This window comes from Chelon labrosus (genome assembly GCF_963514085.1).
Source record: "Chelon labrosus genome assembly, chromosome: 16".
Lineage (NCBI taxonomy): Eukaryota > Metazoa > Chordata > Actinopteri > Mugiliformes > Mugilidae > Chelon > Chelon labrosus.
Genome location: NC_140349.1, coordinates 23663391 through 23681807, shown reverse-complemented (window position 1 = coordinate 23681807; position 18417 = coordinate 23663391). Strand labels below are relative to the sequence as shown.

General features: G+C 39.8%; 1 protein-coding gene across 1 annotated transcript; it reads left to right on the top strand.

Annotated features, from left to right (window-relative positions):
• Positions 1–893: 893 nt before the first annotated feature.
• On the top strand, positions 894–10387 carry LOC311501470 (CMP-N-acetylneuraminate-beta-galactosamide-alpha-2,3-sialyltransferase 1-like; the record flags this gene model as incomplete). The annotated part of the gene is made up of 7 exons (XM_084563313.1): positions 894–903; positions 4873–5153; positions 5248–5444; positions 5529–5708; positions 9082–9115; positions 9195–9314; positions 10220–10387. 7 exons carry the CDS (start codon positions 894–896, stop codon positions 10385–10387), a joined length of 990 nt encoding a protein of 329 aa, XP_084419439.1.
• Positions 10388–18417: the final 8030 nt, after the last annotated feature.

Sequence of the window (18417 nt, the reverse complement as noted above, 5' to 3'; positions counted from 1 at the left end):
AAGAAACATTTACATCCCGCTCTAAACCAGGGCGCGATCAGCGGCAGCTTTGCGCATGCGTCATTCGTTTGCAGTCTGGACGCGGTGGCGTGGTTCTCCCTCTCTGCTCTGACCGCTGCTGCGCGGGGCTACTGTGAGACTGACCGCCTGTGAGTGCTTTGGGATGGGAGAGGGGCTCACGGCAGCACTCGCTGCTTGTTGAGGACACTGGTAATGAACGCTAGTTGGTGCTCCAGTATAATCGGTCCGCCGAAACTCATCCAGTGAGAAACGTTCCGCGGTGCAAAAATAAGTGTGATTAAAATGCGTTAAAAAAAATTAACGCGTTATTTTTGTGTAATTAATTAATCTTAATTAACGCGTTAAAGTCCCGGCCCTAATAAATACGTTTGATACTTTCAGTTTCCTTCCTTGTTTTAACAGTGCGGTTTTGTGTTTTCTGTTGACAAATCTCATGATCACGGCTCGTTTGTTGCTATTATCTCTCCGGGGCAGAGGGTGGCATGCCTCAACGTCGCTCCTGTCCATTTCAATCCCTTTGGGTTGTAGGAGGGCAGCCACCTGTTGCTATACGGAGCTGACATCCTGCTCACCGGGCTCTTCCCCGTTCGTCAACGGTCACCGCCCGGGCATATGACCAGGGTTTGATACGGAGCCCGGTCACAATCACATCATTGACCCTGGTGTACTGCTCCAGCTCCGCCACTCGACTCTCCAGGTGCACCAGATGCCGGTCCTTTTTGGCGTTCTGGATCCAGAGAGCCTTCACTTCCTCCACCAGGTCCAGGATGGATTTCTGCTGCAGTTTCACAACTGAAATTTCCTCAGACAAGAAGTCCAGAGACTTCTTAATGTCATCGCCCTCTTCGGCTGTCAGAGCCTTCTTCGGACCCATGTTGCTAGGTAACGCGAGGTAGCATCTGCTGTTACCCTAGCATCCTGCTAGCTAGTTTGTCAACTAGCCGCTTAGCTCAGTTTTTTCCGTCCGTGTTCCGAAAATCAGCGTCGTTAAACCAGGCAGTATTCAAGCCAAGGGTGTCCGCAGATAGTCCGATGTCCGTAAACCAAAATCAGTAGCCAATTAAAGCTGCAAGCAGCGTTGAGGGGGCCAAGCAGAAAGTTAAGCAGTCCAGATTTGCCATGTAACTCAATGCAGTTGCATCAGACATATAGCATCAAGCAGTCACAGCAGGTTTCAAGTCAAACAACCCAGGATTGGTTGAGATATAAGGTCACTTCCTGTTTGGTGGCTTCGCCACCGATTTCGATGGGCTGTTACCGGCGAATGCTTTTGCCAATTGTTCCAGAAATCAATGCATTGATAAGGCATGGTCTGAAGATGGCCTGTGCCAATTTTGGTGAAGATCAGATGAAATTTGTGACCTGTGAAAACTTTTTGATGTTTTTGATTAAGTCAAGTCAAGTCAAGTCAAGTCACGTTTATTTATATAGCACACTTAAACGCAATGTAATTGACCCAAGGTGCTCACAGAAATAAAATATATACAGTAATAAAAACAAAAATATAAATGACAAAAAATAAAATAAATAAAACATAAAATAAATGAAAATACAAAATAATAATAATAATAATAATAATAATAATACTAATAATAAACAGATTATGATTGTAGATAAAAAACATATGGTTACTGAAACTACTACTACTAGAGAAAGAATGTACAGTAAAGTTAAAGATGCCAGTTAATATAATACTGAAAAGAAATAGAAATAAGATAAATAAACAAACAAGGGGAGAAATTAATGGACATTATAGGCCAAAGAAAATAGATGGGTCCTTAAATTTGATTTAAAACTAGTGATGGTGGGACAGGACTTAATTTCTATAGGGAGATTATTCCAGAGTCTAGGGGCAGCAACAGAAAAAGCCCTATCACCTTTAGTTTTTAGGATTGCATTTGGGACTGAGACAAGATGTTGTGAGGAAGACCTCAGTGGCCTAGAAGGACAGTAGGGACTTAAAAGGTCACAGATATACTGTGGTGCCATTCCATTCAGGGCTTTGAAAACAAAAAGTCCAATATGGCGGCTGAATCAATTACGATGACATCACAAGTTGGCGTGGGTCGGCCTAAGGACGTCTAACAGTATTACCAGACACCATTAGTACATTTTAATTCCAAACACATCAACAGCAACAGGCCAAAATGCATTTTTGACCTCCCTAGAGGTCAAAGGTCACCAATTTGTTTTGAGTATCGTCCTGATGCGGTCCTGAGTAGCTGTACCAAGTTTGGCTTTGATACATGCAAGGGTTGCTGAGATATGAGCTTTTATCCCCTTTGCCGCCTTCGCTGCCGATTTTGATTGGCTGTAGCGGCCAAACGCTTTTGAAGCTGAAGACGCCTGATAGTAACTTTTGTGCACATTGGTGAGAATTGGACAACATTTGCGAGCGCTGAAAATTTTGTTTCGCTTTCAACAAAATCCAATATGGCGGAAAATCCAATGGGGCGAAATTAACATCATAGGTATCGTTGATCTCGGCATGATCCAAGGAGTCCAAAAGTACCAGGTTTTTGAATATCAGGCATACGGGTCAAAAGTTATAAGCAAAAACGCAATTTTGCTAATTACATCGCCCCCTAGTGGCCGAATCACACCAAATTTTTATTGCGCACTTCTAAGGCAGCGTTGAAGCGTGTGACCAAGTTTGGTCTTCGGAAGTCAAAGCATCACCGAGATATAAGAAAACTTCCTGTTTGGCATGAACTGTCACTGGGGCAACCCACGGTATCTCCGGATATCACAATTTCATTTCAAATAAAAACGCATAAACAGATATGAGCAAAAACAATGTTTTGCTAATTATAGCGCCCCCTAGTGGCCACAAGACACCAGATTTTTTTCGTGCACTTGGGACAGCGTCTATAAGCGTGGTACCAAATTTGGTTTCATTGCACCAAAGCGTTCCCGAGATATGAGCTCAAATGGAAAACGCTGCCTTCGCTGCCAACTTTGATTGGCTGTAGCGGCCAAATGGTTTCGAAGCTGAAGACGCCTGATAGTATCTTTTGTGCGCATTGGTCAGAAGACGGTCTGTGCCAATTTTCGTGAGAATCGGACAAAATTTGTGACCGCTGAAACTTTGTTCGTGTTTTCGACGAAATCGTAAAATGCGAAAAATCTGTCATGACGCATTATGACGTCATAGGGTGCGTTGAAATCGTCATGATCCAAGGATTCCAACAATACCTTGTTTTCAAAAATCGGACATACGGTTCAAAAGTTACATGCACAAATGTACTTCAAATTTTGACCAGTTGGTGGCGCTAGACCGTGCTTAGTGCTTACATGTAACTCAGTCAAAGTAATATTGAGACTGCCCTTAAGCTATGTGCCAAATTTCACAACTTTTTACCATACGGTTCTATGGGCTGCCATAGACTCCCATGGCGGAATAATAATAGGGAAGAAAACGTACAAACACAATGGGTGCCTTCGCAGCTTCGCTGCTTGGCCCCCAATAAACACAGAAATAGTCCAAAACCGAGCACCAAAACACACAAACTCTCTCCAAACCTTTCTCCAACACTTTCTTTCTTCGAACAACTCTCATTCCACACATTAAATAATATTGACAAGATTACAAACAAAGCTTTAAACTTAGCGAATTCAACGTTAGAGCCAGCCTTGGTGAGAGCACTGGGTCCACGTGCACGGCTTTGACCTTCTGCATTTGAATGAGTTTGGCGCTAGCGGTAGATGTGCGCTAACCAAAAATGGACATGCGCACTGGGCTGCACAGCTCTGTAACTTAAGTCTCATACAGCAGAGGATGTACTTCCTGCGGCAGCTGAAGAAATTCAACCTGCCAAAGACAATGATGGTTCACTTCTACACTGCCATCATTGAGTCCATCCTCACCAACTCCATCACCACCTGGTATGCTGCAGCCTCTGCTAAGGACAAGAGTCTGAAGCCTCTCAACGAGCTATACGCTTCCAGGACTCTGAAGCGTGCAGCTAAGATTGTGGCTGATCCCTCTCATCCTGGACACGGACTATTTAACAGACTCCCCTCTGGCAGACGGCTGCGATCCATCGAGTGTAGGACCACTCGCATGGCGAACAGTTTTTTTCCATCCGCAGTCCGTCTGCTGAACAATGCCAAGCCCCCCCCATGAACACATCAACCCACTACCATCCCACAGTAAATGTTCTGGTGGAATATACATATATATACTGTGTATATATTTTTGTATTTCGTTGTATTTTTATATTTTATATATCTGAGAGGAAGTTTCTATATTTATTCTATAATATAGTTTGTATATTTTATTTTATTTTATTTTAGGCGTAACAACACCAAAGCAAATTCCTTGTATGTACGATCATGCTTGGCAATAAAGTCTTTTCTGATTCTGATTCTGATTCTGATACCACAAACCATGTCACACACTCAGAAAAAACAAGTTCATATAACTTAAAGAAACAAGTATGCGGGTAAAAAGTGCAGAAAACTCAGTGAGAGAAAGTAAACTTAAAAAAGTAGTATGAATTAAGCTTAATATGTTGGTTTATGATTGACACTTCATGCCAATAAAACTGTAGCCTTCTTTTTCTTAATATCATTATATTATTTCATCTTCTTTCTCTGCCTATTCTTTTTTCTCTTCGTTTTCTTCACCATCTTCTTCTTCTTATCATTATTACTGTTATATTAATATTATTATTACTTCATCGTCTTCCTCTTTTCTCATTTTCATCTTCTTCTGATTACAGACTTGCAGACTGTAAAGATGACTTCATATACATGGATTATATGTGTCCTTTCTTTTCTGAACTAGTGACGGTTATTTCCTCAGTTCTTGCTCACTGTGTAAATTTCCTGTACCCTTTGTCATCACAGACCGGAGCCGTTTCCCTGACCACAAGCGTCACACATCCAGAATTATGCCAAAGTGGAAGATGATAATTTTTGTCCTGTGCATCACAGGCATTCTTGTTGAATTCTTGGTTTTAAGAGGACAAACTGAGTTCAAATTTCAGTTCACTGTCGACAATCGAAACGTCTGTGACACCTGTTTATCTCCAAACAATCGTCTGTGTTTGCACCCCATAAAACCCCCCGTTGAGCCGCTTTTGTCTGCGAACCACAGCCTCTCGAAGGATGATTTCAAATGGTGGAAGGTAAGGACAGAGTTCCTCTGTGTTGTTGAAGTCGGTGGATGAAAATGTGCCTGTGTGCCAGTCCAGATAAATAGTCTGCATCTGTTTCCACCAGCGCTTACAGTATGAAAGACGAGACTACAACAAATATAACGAAACAGTGAACAGACTGTTCCAGATATTCCCAACCACCCCGGGGCTTATAAAGCCCAGCAGTGGCGGCTGCAAGACCTGTGCTGTGGTGGGAAATTCTGGTAACTTGAAGGGATCACATAATGGACCTCTGATAGATTTCCATGATTATGTAATCAGGTAAATATTCACCAAGAAGAAAATCATATTTAAACTTCTTAAAAAGATATCCAGCAGTGAAATGATTCCCCCTGTGCTGTTCAGAATTAACAGAGGTCGCACTGAAGGCTACGAAGAAGATGTTGGGACCAGAACAACTCATCGTGTCATATATCCAGAGAGTGCTGTGGATTTAGACAACAACACTCACCTTGTGTTGGCTCCATTCAAGATACAGCATATAGAGTGGCTCATACTGGCCATGACGACTGGATTTCATGGAAAGTGAGTCCCCTTCTTTTCAGGTCTTCATTTTAGACAGTATTTTAAGTGAGCTGTCCCAGTTTGCAATAAGGTGTGTTTAATGTAATGCGGTAAACAGGGCATCACAACAGGGACAATAATATGAATGAATAGAGATAATATATGTGCTCCACTGAAAAAAATGATTTTGTGGTGCAGTAATATTTATTAGGTTAACTGTCACAATTTTTATTTTGTAATTGTAGTATCAGTGAGAACTGGAATTATTCAAGTAAAACTATATATAAACAAACTGTGTGGGAAGAGTAAGTTTTACTATCTATTTTCACATAATATTCAAAGGTCTCATAGTCACTGCACATGAACGTAGAAATACTAAGTAAGTTTTATTAAGTGTTGCGTGTTTTGAATCCGTGCATGCGCCTTGTGACGCGCGTACAGCACGCATGCGCTTCGTTGCCCGCCAAAACACAAGAAGACGATGACGGCGGTCAAGTTTAATGGAGGCAGGAGCGACTAAATCATTTTGAAGGTAAGTCCTTCAGGGTTTTTCCTGCATATGTAACGGACTTAAAATCACGTATCACTGTAGCTTAATTTTACTATGGTCACTGACCGCAACGTCTCTGTGGACTTGGGTCGTACACCCCAGGGGTACTCGCTGTCCCCATGGTAAGTGCACAAGTTATGAGCTCCACTGTCGTTTTTATTAATTATCTTAATTTTATACAAAACGAGTGGTTTGTTTTGTGTTTTTGTGGTTTATTATGAAACATATAGCTCCCAAACGGTCGAGCACGTTCTTTTAATGTAAAGTTGACAGTGGTTTTCTTTCTTTATTTATATAATGTGGCCAGTGCAACATGTGTTGCTAGCTAACTAGCTAACCTCTTTTTATTTTGCACTTGCAGTGAGACGTGTGTGTGGGTGTGTGTGTGTGTAAACGGGGACTGACTGTATGATTAATCCTTCGCTAGATGCTGGATGTATGAAAGATGTGTAATTTTTTAGATCACAGCTTTTAAAATATTTTGACATACATTGAAATACATTGGTTTGACAGTGATACAGTTTATTTTGGTTACATGATTCTGTAGTTTTAATATAGCATTTCTTGAAGTATTCTGTAGTTTTAATGTATTATTTTTGTCTTTGCGTTTTTGTCCTTAAGCCCAAAGCAACAACTTTCCACAGTCGACACAGTGAAGTCAAGCAGCAGCTACAGAAAGCAGTGTCACAAGCAAAGCCATCTGGCTATTCAGGTAAAAATAAAAATGTGTAGTGCTTTGCACTTAATAAGTTTTAAGTTGACTTTTATAGTGATATGAAAATCTAGTTCAGATGAGGTTTGATTTATTTCTGTCTGTATTTTCCAGATTCAAAAAAGATGAAATGGTCGAGCTACAGGACACTTGGATTACTTTGGACGAGCAGTATGGAGACATTTTATTGATTATTGATGTATTTTTGGACATTTTTGTGCGGTCCTATGTGGCCCTCTGGTAGTGTCGATGAAAAATTGTGAAATTGTGGCCCCCTCCATCATTTAAGTTGCCCACCCCTGGTCTAGCTGATTCAGGTGTGATGTATGTGCATTCCCTCTATAGAATTGTTTCCTGATTGCATTTAAGTTCAGAAATATACCTGATAAACCATCCTTCATGTCTGTTTAACAAGTGTGTTAGTTGTGCATGGTGAATAAAAATAACGCTGGAGTAATGTTTTGTGTTTTTTCCCTCACAGTCCATGTCCAGGCCAAGTTCCCTGACACCACCATGCAAGATGTGAGACCAATCAGAAGAAAGAAATGCAACAATATAAGCTATGCCAAGCAAGTAGCTGAAAAGGAGTCATAAAAGTAACGTTTTTGTTTCTGTCAAGGTATTTATTATTTTTGGTTCCAAAGATGTGCACTTTTCTTTTGCCTTTTTTTTTTTTTTTGACAAGGAAGTACTTCAGTTCTCAGTTAGAGACACTGTTTTGTTTACATTTTTACATGTAAATGTGAACTTTTCAGCAAAGAAGGACTTGATTACATAGAAGCTCTTTGTTTTTGAAATGCACATCTTTAATGATTTAAGCAGGTATTTGTAAATACACTGTATGGTATGTTTTAAAATGTTCTATAAATATATCAAACGTGTTCTCAACATTCTGTCTTGTGATTTTGTAAATACATTGCAGTCTAGTGTACACACAGTATGGGTTAACTTTAAGAATACTTTAAGAAGTATATTTCAAGTATATAAATAGTATGCTACAACTGATATGCTAAGCAAACTTACAAGTGTACTTGTAGTATAACGACAAGTAAACTAAAAAAAAAATTGTGCTTTTCAGTTTTAGTAATTCTAAGTTCATACATACTCTTAGCAAAAAGTAGCATACTTGAAGTTCGTTTTATTGAGTGTGCTTGAGTATACGCATAGCAAGTATACTACAGACCATGTACTTATAGTGTACTAGAAAGTATACTAATTTAATACTTCTTCGGACTAAATTGGAACATTTTTAAGTTTATAAAAGTATACTTTAAGTATACTTTATTGGGTCATTTTAAGTTTACAAAAGTACACTTTCAACTATACAACAAGTACACTCATCTATATACTACTAGTGTACTAGGTATATACTTCTAGTCCACATTTTAGTTTATAAGAGTATACTTTAAGTATACCACAAGTACACTCATCTATATACTACTAGTATACTAGTTATATACTTCTAGTCCACATTTTAGTTTATAAAAGTATACTTTAAACATTCCAATTTAGCCGGAAGAAGTATTAAATTAGTATACTTAATTACTAATACTTAAGTACACTATAAGTACATGGTCTGTAGTATACTTGCTATACTTATACTTATACTCAAGTATACTTAATAAAATGAACTTCAAGTATACTTTTTGCTAAGGGGAGTCCAGTCCAGTTTGGTGTTGAGGTGAACACCCAGGTACTTATAACAGTCCACTTGCTCAATGTCCATTCCCTGGATGTTCACTGGTGAGGGGAGGGCAGAACGACGTCTGAGAAAATCCACCACCATCTCCTTGGTTTTCCCCGCGTTGATCAGGAGGTGGTTTCGTTGACACCATTTCACAAAGTTCTCTGTCAGTCCTCTGTACTCTGCGTACAGTACAGTAGAAAAAAATATGCTTGTAATCTTCAGTTGAACAAGCTTCCCTGTCAGAAGACAGGGGGAGTTAAAGCGGGGAGGACATGGGTGAAATAATGAATGAACTGTGTATGTTGCTGTAGAGTTTCACATAAAATACATTATGCAAATTAGAATCTCCTTGAATAGGCCCACAGGTCACATCTGCGTGATGAGCTTTTGGATGGTGTGTCAAGGGCTAGTATTTGAATTTGTCATTTCATGCTGTCCCCAACAGGTACAAATCAAAAATAGTAGCCAACAAGGATTTGGTGAGTACCATTAAGCTCTTCACCGCCTGCAAAGGTAGCGACCTGTGTGAGTTTAAAGGCCGATTCTGATTGTCAACAGGTGATGGTGATCAACCCGGCTTTCATAAGATACGCTCACGACACGTGGCTGAGAAAGAAGGGGCGGTATCCATCCACTGGCTTTATAACTGTGGCTCTTGCACTGAACATTTGCCATGAGGTAAGTTCAGTCTTTGAAATGGAGCTGCCTTTGCGAAGTTAAAAAAGTTATTGGTTTCTGAATAAGTACTCCAAGGTGAGCAGCTCAATATGTTTGTCACATAAAACAAAGGCAAATGGACTTAGCAGTCAGATATGCTGTGACCTGCATGAATCTTCATTCCGACACTGTCAACTACTACCTTATCTTACTCAGCAGTGGACTTGAGTACAACAGAACAGAAGATTTGAGGTTAAATGTTTGGACAGTGAGCTTTTGCAAAGTTTATATTTAGCCACACGCCAAGCGACCCCTTCCAAATGTCACCATACTGAAGGAAAAAATTCACATAGTGGAAAATGATAGACCCTGACTTCCTCCATACGAGGTTTTGAGGTGCTTTACACGTCAATGCACAGTGGCTTCTGTTATTGTCAGGGAGGGTATAACCCATGTTCAGCAACCACTACTTGTGCTGTGTGGCTGAGGATTGGCTGTCACTTGACTGTCGCACTATATAAAGGCCTTTAAACTGCCTTTGAATCCTACCCTCACCCAAGTAAACAGCAGAAAATTAGGTCAACCGACAATGAACATGTGTGTAGGCTGTCCATCTTAAGACAGCAGGTGTCCACTCTCATCTAGCGCAACTTGTTAAAACACTGTGTCGCCACTGATAGATCACACACTTGAAGCACCTTCAAACTGGCAAAATGGAACAAAATGGAGAAAAAAACATATATATTAAATTTATGTGTTACATGAATTACTGTGAGATAAAGTTTCCTCATCGTTTCACAGAAATCTGATGTTTTTGTCTTTTGCTATCTTGTTTTTTTTTTTTTCCCAGAACGGTTTGTGCACTGTATTTGCATAATCATTTATTAATGTTAATTAATGTTATATCTTCATTTTCCTTTTCACAGGTCCATGTGTTTGGTTTTGGAGCAGACAGCAAAGGAAACTGGAGCCATTACTGGGAGGAACTCAAGAACAAAAGGCTGAAAACTGGAAATCATCCGGGACAAGTGGAGTATAACATTATCCAGCAATTAGACAAGGAAAAACACCTCACGTTTTACAGAGGGTGGTGAATTCCTTTTCAGAACTGAAAGCAGCCAGGCTCCCATAGGCTAACGCAGAAAAACGCTACGATCACCCAGAGAGTGGAAGTAGGAAAGGAGAGATGAAAAGAGCTGGCTACACTGCACTGAAAAAAAAAGGCTGCTGGATCTACATGAAAAAAGTATGTTTTTCATCGGTACATCGGTTGCACTTATTAAAGTTATGTTTCCTTAAAATGATTTATTTATGTTAAATATACTGAATTACTTTTTGTTAAAGAAACATGACTTTTGTATGTTAATTCAACAATTTTCTTTAATGTTAAGTGTATTCAATTACTCTGTTATGTTAAACCAACAATTTTTTAAATGTTACTTTAAAGCTTTTTTATTCTTGTTATATTCTATGTTATATTATATCAATTAGCATCTGTTAAAGCAACATAAGCTTTTTACATAAATTACACACACTGTTGTTCTGTTAAATCTACCTGACCCGGACAAGTAAATCTTACACTATTAAGTTATAAAGCTTTTGCATACTTTGCTCATCCATTGTATGATAAAATTATTTCTGTGCACTAATTTCTGTTACTTAAATAAATCCATTTTGTACATCCTTCTGTCTGACCCAAACTAAGCTCTTATTTACAGCATTTACCATGAAAGTTCTAAAATAAGACATAAAGGCATACTTTTACTAGTGATTTTATTTTGTCAAAGAACACTGCAAGGTACATTTTGGAAGAAAATGAAAACACAGCATATATGCCACAGATAAAGAAAGTATATATAAAATGCAGTGCAAGTATTTGTCCAAACTCCAGTATAACAACAACAAATGACCAACCATGGTCCATGGCAACAGCTCACTCACAGAGTCTGTTTTTGAGGACTTGGGCTTTCTTAGAGAGTGTGTTTTCGCCCAGCTTCATCTTTCTGAAGCACTTCAAAAAATACTTCAGTTCAGGAGTGTAGCTGAGGTTCAAAGCATACATTAGGCCAAATAACATGGCAGCATCTAATGCAATGTTGTCCAGATCATGCAGTACCATCTGGCCTTCCAAGACAAGAGTGAGCCACCAAGCGAACTGCCTTAAGTTGGATGCAAACTGCTTGAAGTAAGTTAGATATTTAAGCTAATTGATTGCTTCGACTAATGCAAACAATAGCTAGATTTTACGAAATTACAAATGTAATTTGTACAAATTATAGCTAATCAAGACTAGCCTCAGAGTATTTTTGTAAATAAACTGAGAGCTAGATTTTACGACAAATTATAGCTAACCAAGACTATACACACAGTATTTTTGTAAATAAACTGGTTAGTTTACTGCTAACGTTAGCTTAGCTTGTTTGTTTGTTGATACAAAAGGCACCAGCCTTCAAGGCTGATTGCAGAGAGTAGTGCCTTGCAGGCTGGTTATTAGGCTAATGATGATTTCATATTGCATGCCATTATTCAGTCAGCTGCCTTCAAGGCTGATTGCAGAAACTAGTGCCTTGCAGGCTGGTTATTAGGCTAATGATGATTTCATATTGCATGTCATTATTCAGTCAGCAGCCTTCAATGCTGATTGCAGAGAGTAGTGCCTTGCAGGTGGTTAATAGGCTAATGATGATTTCATATTGCACAACTGTCATTATTCAGTTAGCTGCATTCAAGGCTGATTGTAGAAACTAGTGCCTTGCAGGCTGATTATTAGGCTAATGATGATTTCATATTGCATGTCATTATTCAGTTAGCTGCCTTCAAGGCTGATTGTAGAAACTAGTGCCTTGCAGGCTGATTATTAGGCTAATGATGATTTCATATTGCACGTCATTATTCAGTTAGCTGCCTTCAAGGCTGATTGTAGAAACTAGTGCCTTGCAGGATGGTTATTAGGCTAATGATGATTTCATATTGTGTGTCATTATTCAGTTAACTGCCTTCAAGGCTGATTGCAGAGAGTAGTGCCTTGCAGGATGATTAATAGGCTAATGATGATTTCATTTTGTATTATCTGTAACATTACTGAGTTGGACCTTTCCAATGCTAACTTAAAATCTTCTTTAGGAATTGACATGACTCGGCGCAGAAGAAACCCAGCCCCCTCTGCACCCGTCCCAGCTCCAACCCTGGCCACCTCTGGTCATCAAGGTGTTATTGTGTCTCATCATGCATTTTTTTAGTATTCTGTTAGCTGCCTTCAAGGCTGATTGCAGAGCGTAGTGCCTTGCAGGCTGGTTATTAGGCTAATGATGATTTCATATTGCATAACTGTCATTATTCAGTCAGCTGCCTTCAAGGCTGATTGCAGAGAGTAGTGCCTTGCAGGCTGGTTATTAGGCTAATGATGATTTCATATTGTATTATCTGTAACATTACTGAGTTGGAGCTTCCAATGCTAACTTAAAATCTTTTTTAGGAATTGACATGACTCGGCGCAGAAGAAACCCAGCCCCCTCTGCACCCGTCCCAGCTCCAACCCCAGCCACCTCTGCACCTGCCCCAGCTCCAACCTCAGCCACTTCGGCACCCATCACACAGCACCAACCCCAGCCATCTCTGCACCTGCCCACCTCCAACCTCAGCCACTTCTGCATCCACCGCAGCACCAACCCCAGCCACCTCTGCACCTGCCCCAGCTCCAACCTCAGCCACTTCGGCACCCACCGCAGCACCAATCCCAGCCATCTCTGCACCTGCCCACCTCCAACCTCAGCCTCTTCTGCATCCACCGCAGCACCAACCCCAGCCATCTCTGCACCTGCCCACCTCCAACCTCAGCCACTACTGCATCCACTGCAGCATCAGCCACAGCCACCTCTGCACCTACCCCAGCTCCAACCTCAGCCACTTCTGCATCCACCGCAGCACCAACCCCAGCCATCAACCCCAACCACAGTGACCAACCCAGCGGCTGAGACCTTATTCAAAGAGGTTGAGGCCATTCTGCCTCTTTCTTTTGGGCATCGCAAAAAGAGGTACGCCATTTTATAATAGGAAATGTTTCAATAACTTCACTGTTTCAACATTTGTGTCTAACTTATGTGATGCATATGCATATTCACCTACACAACAATTGAGCAGTAATGGAAGAAATGAGTATGATGTTGTGTAATGATTTCGTCAATCTCTGAAAAGATACTCTGTCGCCATTGAGGAGCTGAGAAGGAGAGTGGGGCCACCAGAGGGAATGTCAGTGGCCTCGTGTGTGGCCCTCCTAAGATGTGACAAAAATAAAAAAAAAGAAATTCAAAAAGAGCTAGAGAGAGTAGGAGTGAAGCCGAGGCCAGTTACCACGCTCACGTCACTGTGCAGAAGACTTACAGAGGGTACAGTACACTGAAGCAATCAACATGAGTTCAAGTTCATCTTTGTCATTATGGACAATACAATGAAATTGTTATTCTCCTAAATTTCTACATTTGCTTTACTTTAGTGTAATAAAACATCATTCTTCATAATACTTAAGTTCATCAGAATTATTTCCAGCCCAGTTGAATGCTATAAGAATTTTTCAATTTACAAATCAGACACTGAACACTGAAACTTTGACTATAACTAACTGTGACTCTTCCAACTTCAAGGGGAGGCAAGTGACCTTGGTGAAAACATAGGCGAACTGGCTTCCAAACTTATAACTTCTGAAAAGGTTAAACTTGGTGAAGAGGATGCCGACATGGACGTGACCCTTGGCCATCTGGCCTTGTTCAAGTATTTGTTCTTTACAACATTCCAGTGCAATTACAATGCAGTTAAAAGCATTACATACAATAATAAGACTTTCAAATAAGGATTCAATAATAATACATGACATTACAGAGAATCCATGGAAAAAATAATTGACAAACTCAAGGACTGCAGTATCATAGATGCAAAACATTAAGATAAAGTCCTAAGAAATTTAATGATTGAAGGTGATTTTCAAAAGTGTATTTATCGTTAACTACAGTAATGTACACAAGTGAGAGACTACCAAGTTTTAACTGATATTAATATGCATTACTTTCCTTAAGGAGTATGATCAAAACTGGATGTGAAAGCCTAAAAGCTCAGGGTGCCATATTCAACACTGCCTCACATGGTCTTGGTTATGCCCTCTTTGCTGTCTTTGAAGATGTCTTTACTGCATGTGCTGATGCACAAATTGCAGCACTTAAAGGTAAGATTTAGAATAGTTGGTGCTGATCATTATTTTATGAAGATGTGTGCAAGTTTATTCACTTCCCACTGATAAATCTGTCTTTTCATTTAGGTGCTACAGCCTCAGATGAGTAGTTGCAGTGTTTTGTTGAAGAATGTGTGCAAATAGCCACTTTTTGTTAATAAACTGTTGAATTTACTTCTGGCTTGTGACTCTTTTTGTTACAATTTGGGGTTTTTCAGAGTATTTGCATATACAGCTGAGGCTGAAATTATTAGCCCCCCTATGAAATTAAAAATTTCTTCAAGATTTTCCCAAGTGCTTTTTTAGTAGAGCATGGAATTTTCAACATAGCATTTCTAAACATACTAGTTTTCTTTAGAAACCGTAAATTACTTCAATTTGCACACAATAACAGAATTGTTCAAAAAAAATAAAAAATGACCACGGTCAATATTATTAGCCCCCTTAAGAACTGACCATTTTATTTAGCCATAGCACAAACCACTGTTGTGCAATGATGTGCTTTGACTTTGTATTGCTCAAACCTTGTAAAATCAAGTTAAAATTAAGAGTTATCTCCCAATTTACACACAGTATAAATCCTCCAGTAAGGGTTTTGGCTGGCACTTGAGGAAGCATCATGCCAAAAACAAAAGAAATCAGTTTAGACTTGCGAAAGAGAATTGTTGATGCTCACAAAGCAGGAGAAGATTACACAAAGTTATCACAGCGTTTCCAAGTGTCAAGAAGTGGAGTGAGGACCATCATCAAGAAATTAAAAGAGAGCCACATTGTACGGAACAAGCCTGGCAGAGATAGGAAGCAAAGTATGTCAAAGACCCTGGAAAGAAAACTTGTGAGAGATGTGTCTAAAGATGCCCAGAACAACCGCCAAGACACTAGGGAATGACTTAGCCTTGTTGGGAATTGTAGTCTCAAAGAAGACAATCACTAGAGTTCTGCATAGGAATGGACTGCAAGGTTGCAAGAGACCTTAAAGGCAGACTGAAGTATGCTAAGGACAACCTGGAAAAAGATGATGCATACTGGAAGCATGTCCTTTGGTCAGATGAGACGAAACGAGAGCTCTTTGGCCACAGAGACATTGCTTATGTTTGGAGAAAGAAGGGTGAGGTGTATAACCAACAGAACACCATCCCCACAGTGAAACACGGTGGTGGGAGTATTATCCTGTGGGGATGCTTTAGTGCATCTGGAACTGGGAATCTGGTCAAGGTGGAAGGAATCATGAAGAAAGAAGGAGTCAGCAGCAAAACTGGGTCTGGGTCATCGCTTTGTCTTCCAACACGACAACGACCCAAAACACACGTCACTCCTGGTGAAGAACTACCTCCAGAAGACCAAAGTGAATGTTATTGAATGGCCTGCACAAAGCCCTGACTTGAATCCCGTAGAAAATCTGTGGGGTGAACTAAAGACCAAGGTCCATGCCAGAATGCCATCAAATTTGGAAGAGCTTCAGAGATTTGCCAAAGAAGAATGGGCTGGTATTCCTCAGGAGACGTGTCAGGGACTTGTGTAAAACTACAACAAACAACTACAGGCTGTTATCCAGCAAAAAGGATACGCAATTGACAATCAACATCAGGGGGACTAATAATTTTGACCCTGGTAATTTTTGGTTTTTATGAAATAATTTAATTTCTGTGTGGAAAGTAAAATAATGTAAGCATCCAAAATAAAAGGCAGATGTTTGAAAGACGTGTGTTAAAAATTCTTTGCTCTGTTTAACAGCACTTGGGAAATATTTTCAAAAGAATCAAATTTCCATAGGGGGGCTAATAATTTTGGCCTCAACTGTATATACATACATACATATATATATATATATATATATATATATATATATATATATATTCTGCTCTATGTGTAAAGTACCTTGAGATTACTTTGTTGTGATTTGGCACTATACAAATAAAGATTGATTGACTGATTGAGCAATTTAGATGCACATACTTTGTCTTTTGATAGTTATGGAACATTGGGGATGGCCTATATTTTAATCTTTTTCTGTATGGGTGCAGAACATGCATCTTCCTCCAGGTACTTTTTGGGAGGAATTCTCCAAAAGCCAAACTCTTAACCTTCTCCAGAGCTCGAGTAAGTTGTGGACTATCTAAAAACTCTGAAGTCTTGGACCATAATATAGCCTCTCAATAATGTCAGCTGAACTTTCAGATTGTGTTTTCTTCACCTGACACTGTAGTTTCACAAATTTCTGGGGCCTGAATGATGCCTGCAGAGACGAGGTTTTCATACACAAGAAAGCACACACACTTTTTCATGACCAGCAGCAATGCAGTTACATTTTGTAGTCACAAGATCTATGACACTGACTGTGTTTGACAAAGTGCTTTGAACAAAAACAGTTGTGTTGGTAATTGACACATTCCCATGCATCATCACTGCTTCTGCAATATTGTCCTGCAGATTCCTCATGTCATGACCTCTCTGATGTGCTGCTTCCAACGCGATGTGCAAATGCTTGCAGAGACCTATGAAAAGAATAGTTTCAGGTCACCAAAGTGGTAGAGATTTTGGAGTCAGGGTGAGGGACAACTAGAGGTAGATATTGAGTTACATATCTGTATTGCATTCACAAGGTCAAAGGAGATAACATTATTAAGAATTATAATTTCAGATTAACAATTTTTTCCACACAGAATTTGGTAGCATACCTCCATATGATGCAGCAACACATTCACAAGTGTACTCTGGCAGAACTACCAAGTACTGCAAATCTTTGCTTGCAGATGGCACTAGGCATCTTGACTCATCCAGCCAATGATATCTCTCTATCCAGCCCCTCTGGATCAGCATGTCTGCCATCTCTTTACCCTTGCTCTCCATGGCACTTCTTGGGTTGGTTAGTCTTCCAGCCTCTTGAAGACTGTCCAAGTATCTGTGAAAACATTAAATAAATATGTTTAACAGCATTCAACAAATGTTGGATGAATATTTTTGTTGTAAACTATTGACATTTTTCCCAAATTCCCAAAAATATTGTTTTGAATGTTTTCAGAAGCATGTAAACAGGTCCAAATGACAAAGATGCTGTATTTTCACTGTGTGTGTGCGTGTTTGTGTGTGTCCAGTTAAGCCAAAACGTATTCATACTCATGGCAATTTTTGAATTAAAGTAATTTGTCATACAATTTTGGTTTCATCTGGCTGGAAAGGACATAAACTACATTTTTACTTAAAATGTGATGTCCTAAATTATTCATACACCTTGAAATTAGATATTATGTTTTATAAAATAAAAGCTACTATACCAATCGGTCGTGGTAATCTCTGCTGTGTTCTAGAGTATTCTAACCACCTATGAATTAAATATTATCCATGTGTTTTCAGGTGCCAGCAGCCACAGCACAAAACATAATGCGGGAGTACAAGCAATTCCACACTATGAAAAATCTCACAGGTCATGGGAGGAAAGCCAAAAGTGACCTCACACAAGAATGCCTGTGTGAGAGACCAAGAATATCTAAAGATCACCAGCAAGGCCATCCTGATTAATCTGATCAATTCTAGTAGAAACATCTCAAGGCACAGAAGAAAATTAATTTTGGTCACCAGCTTTGTGGTGAAAATGGAGTTGTTTGGACACAGGGATGTGTGTCTGTCTAGGAGAGGTCGAGTCCTTGGTCGATATCTATAATGTGTGCAGCAGTCTATAGTGTGCCTCCAGCAAGGCCATCCAGATTCCAGATGCATCAGGATGGCCTTGCTGGAGGTCTTTGAATTGTTCTTGGTCTATCACACTTTCACTCCTGCAAATTCAGGGGTAATTTTTTTTCTGTCCTACCACACCCTGTGAGATTTTTCACAGTACTGCTTATGGTCTTGGATGGATGGATGGATGGATACCTGTAGTATGCTTGGACCCGTTCACTCAGGAGA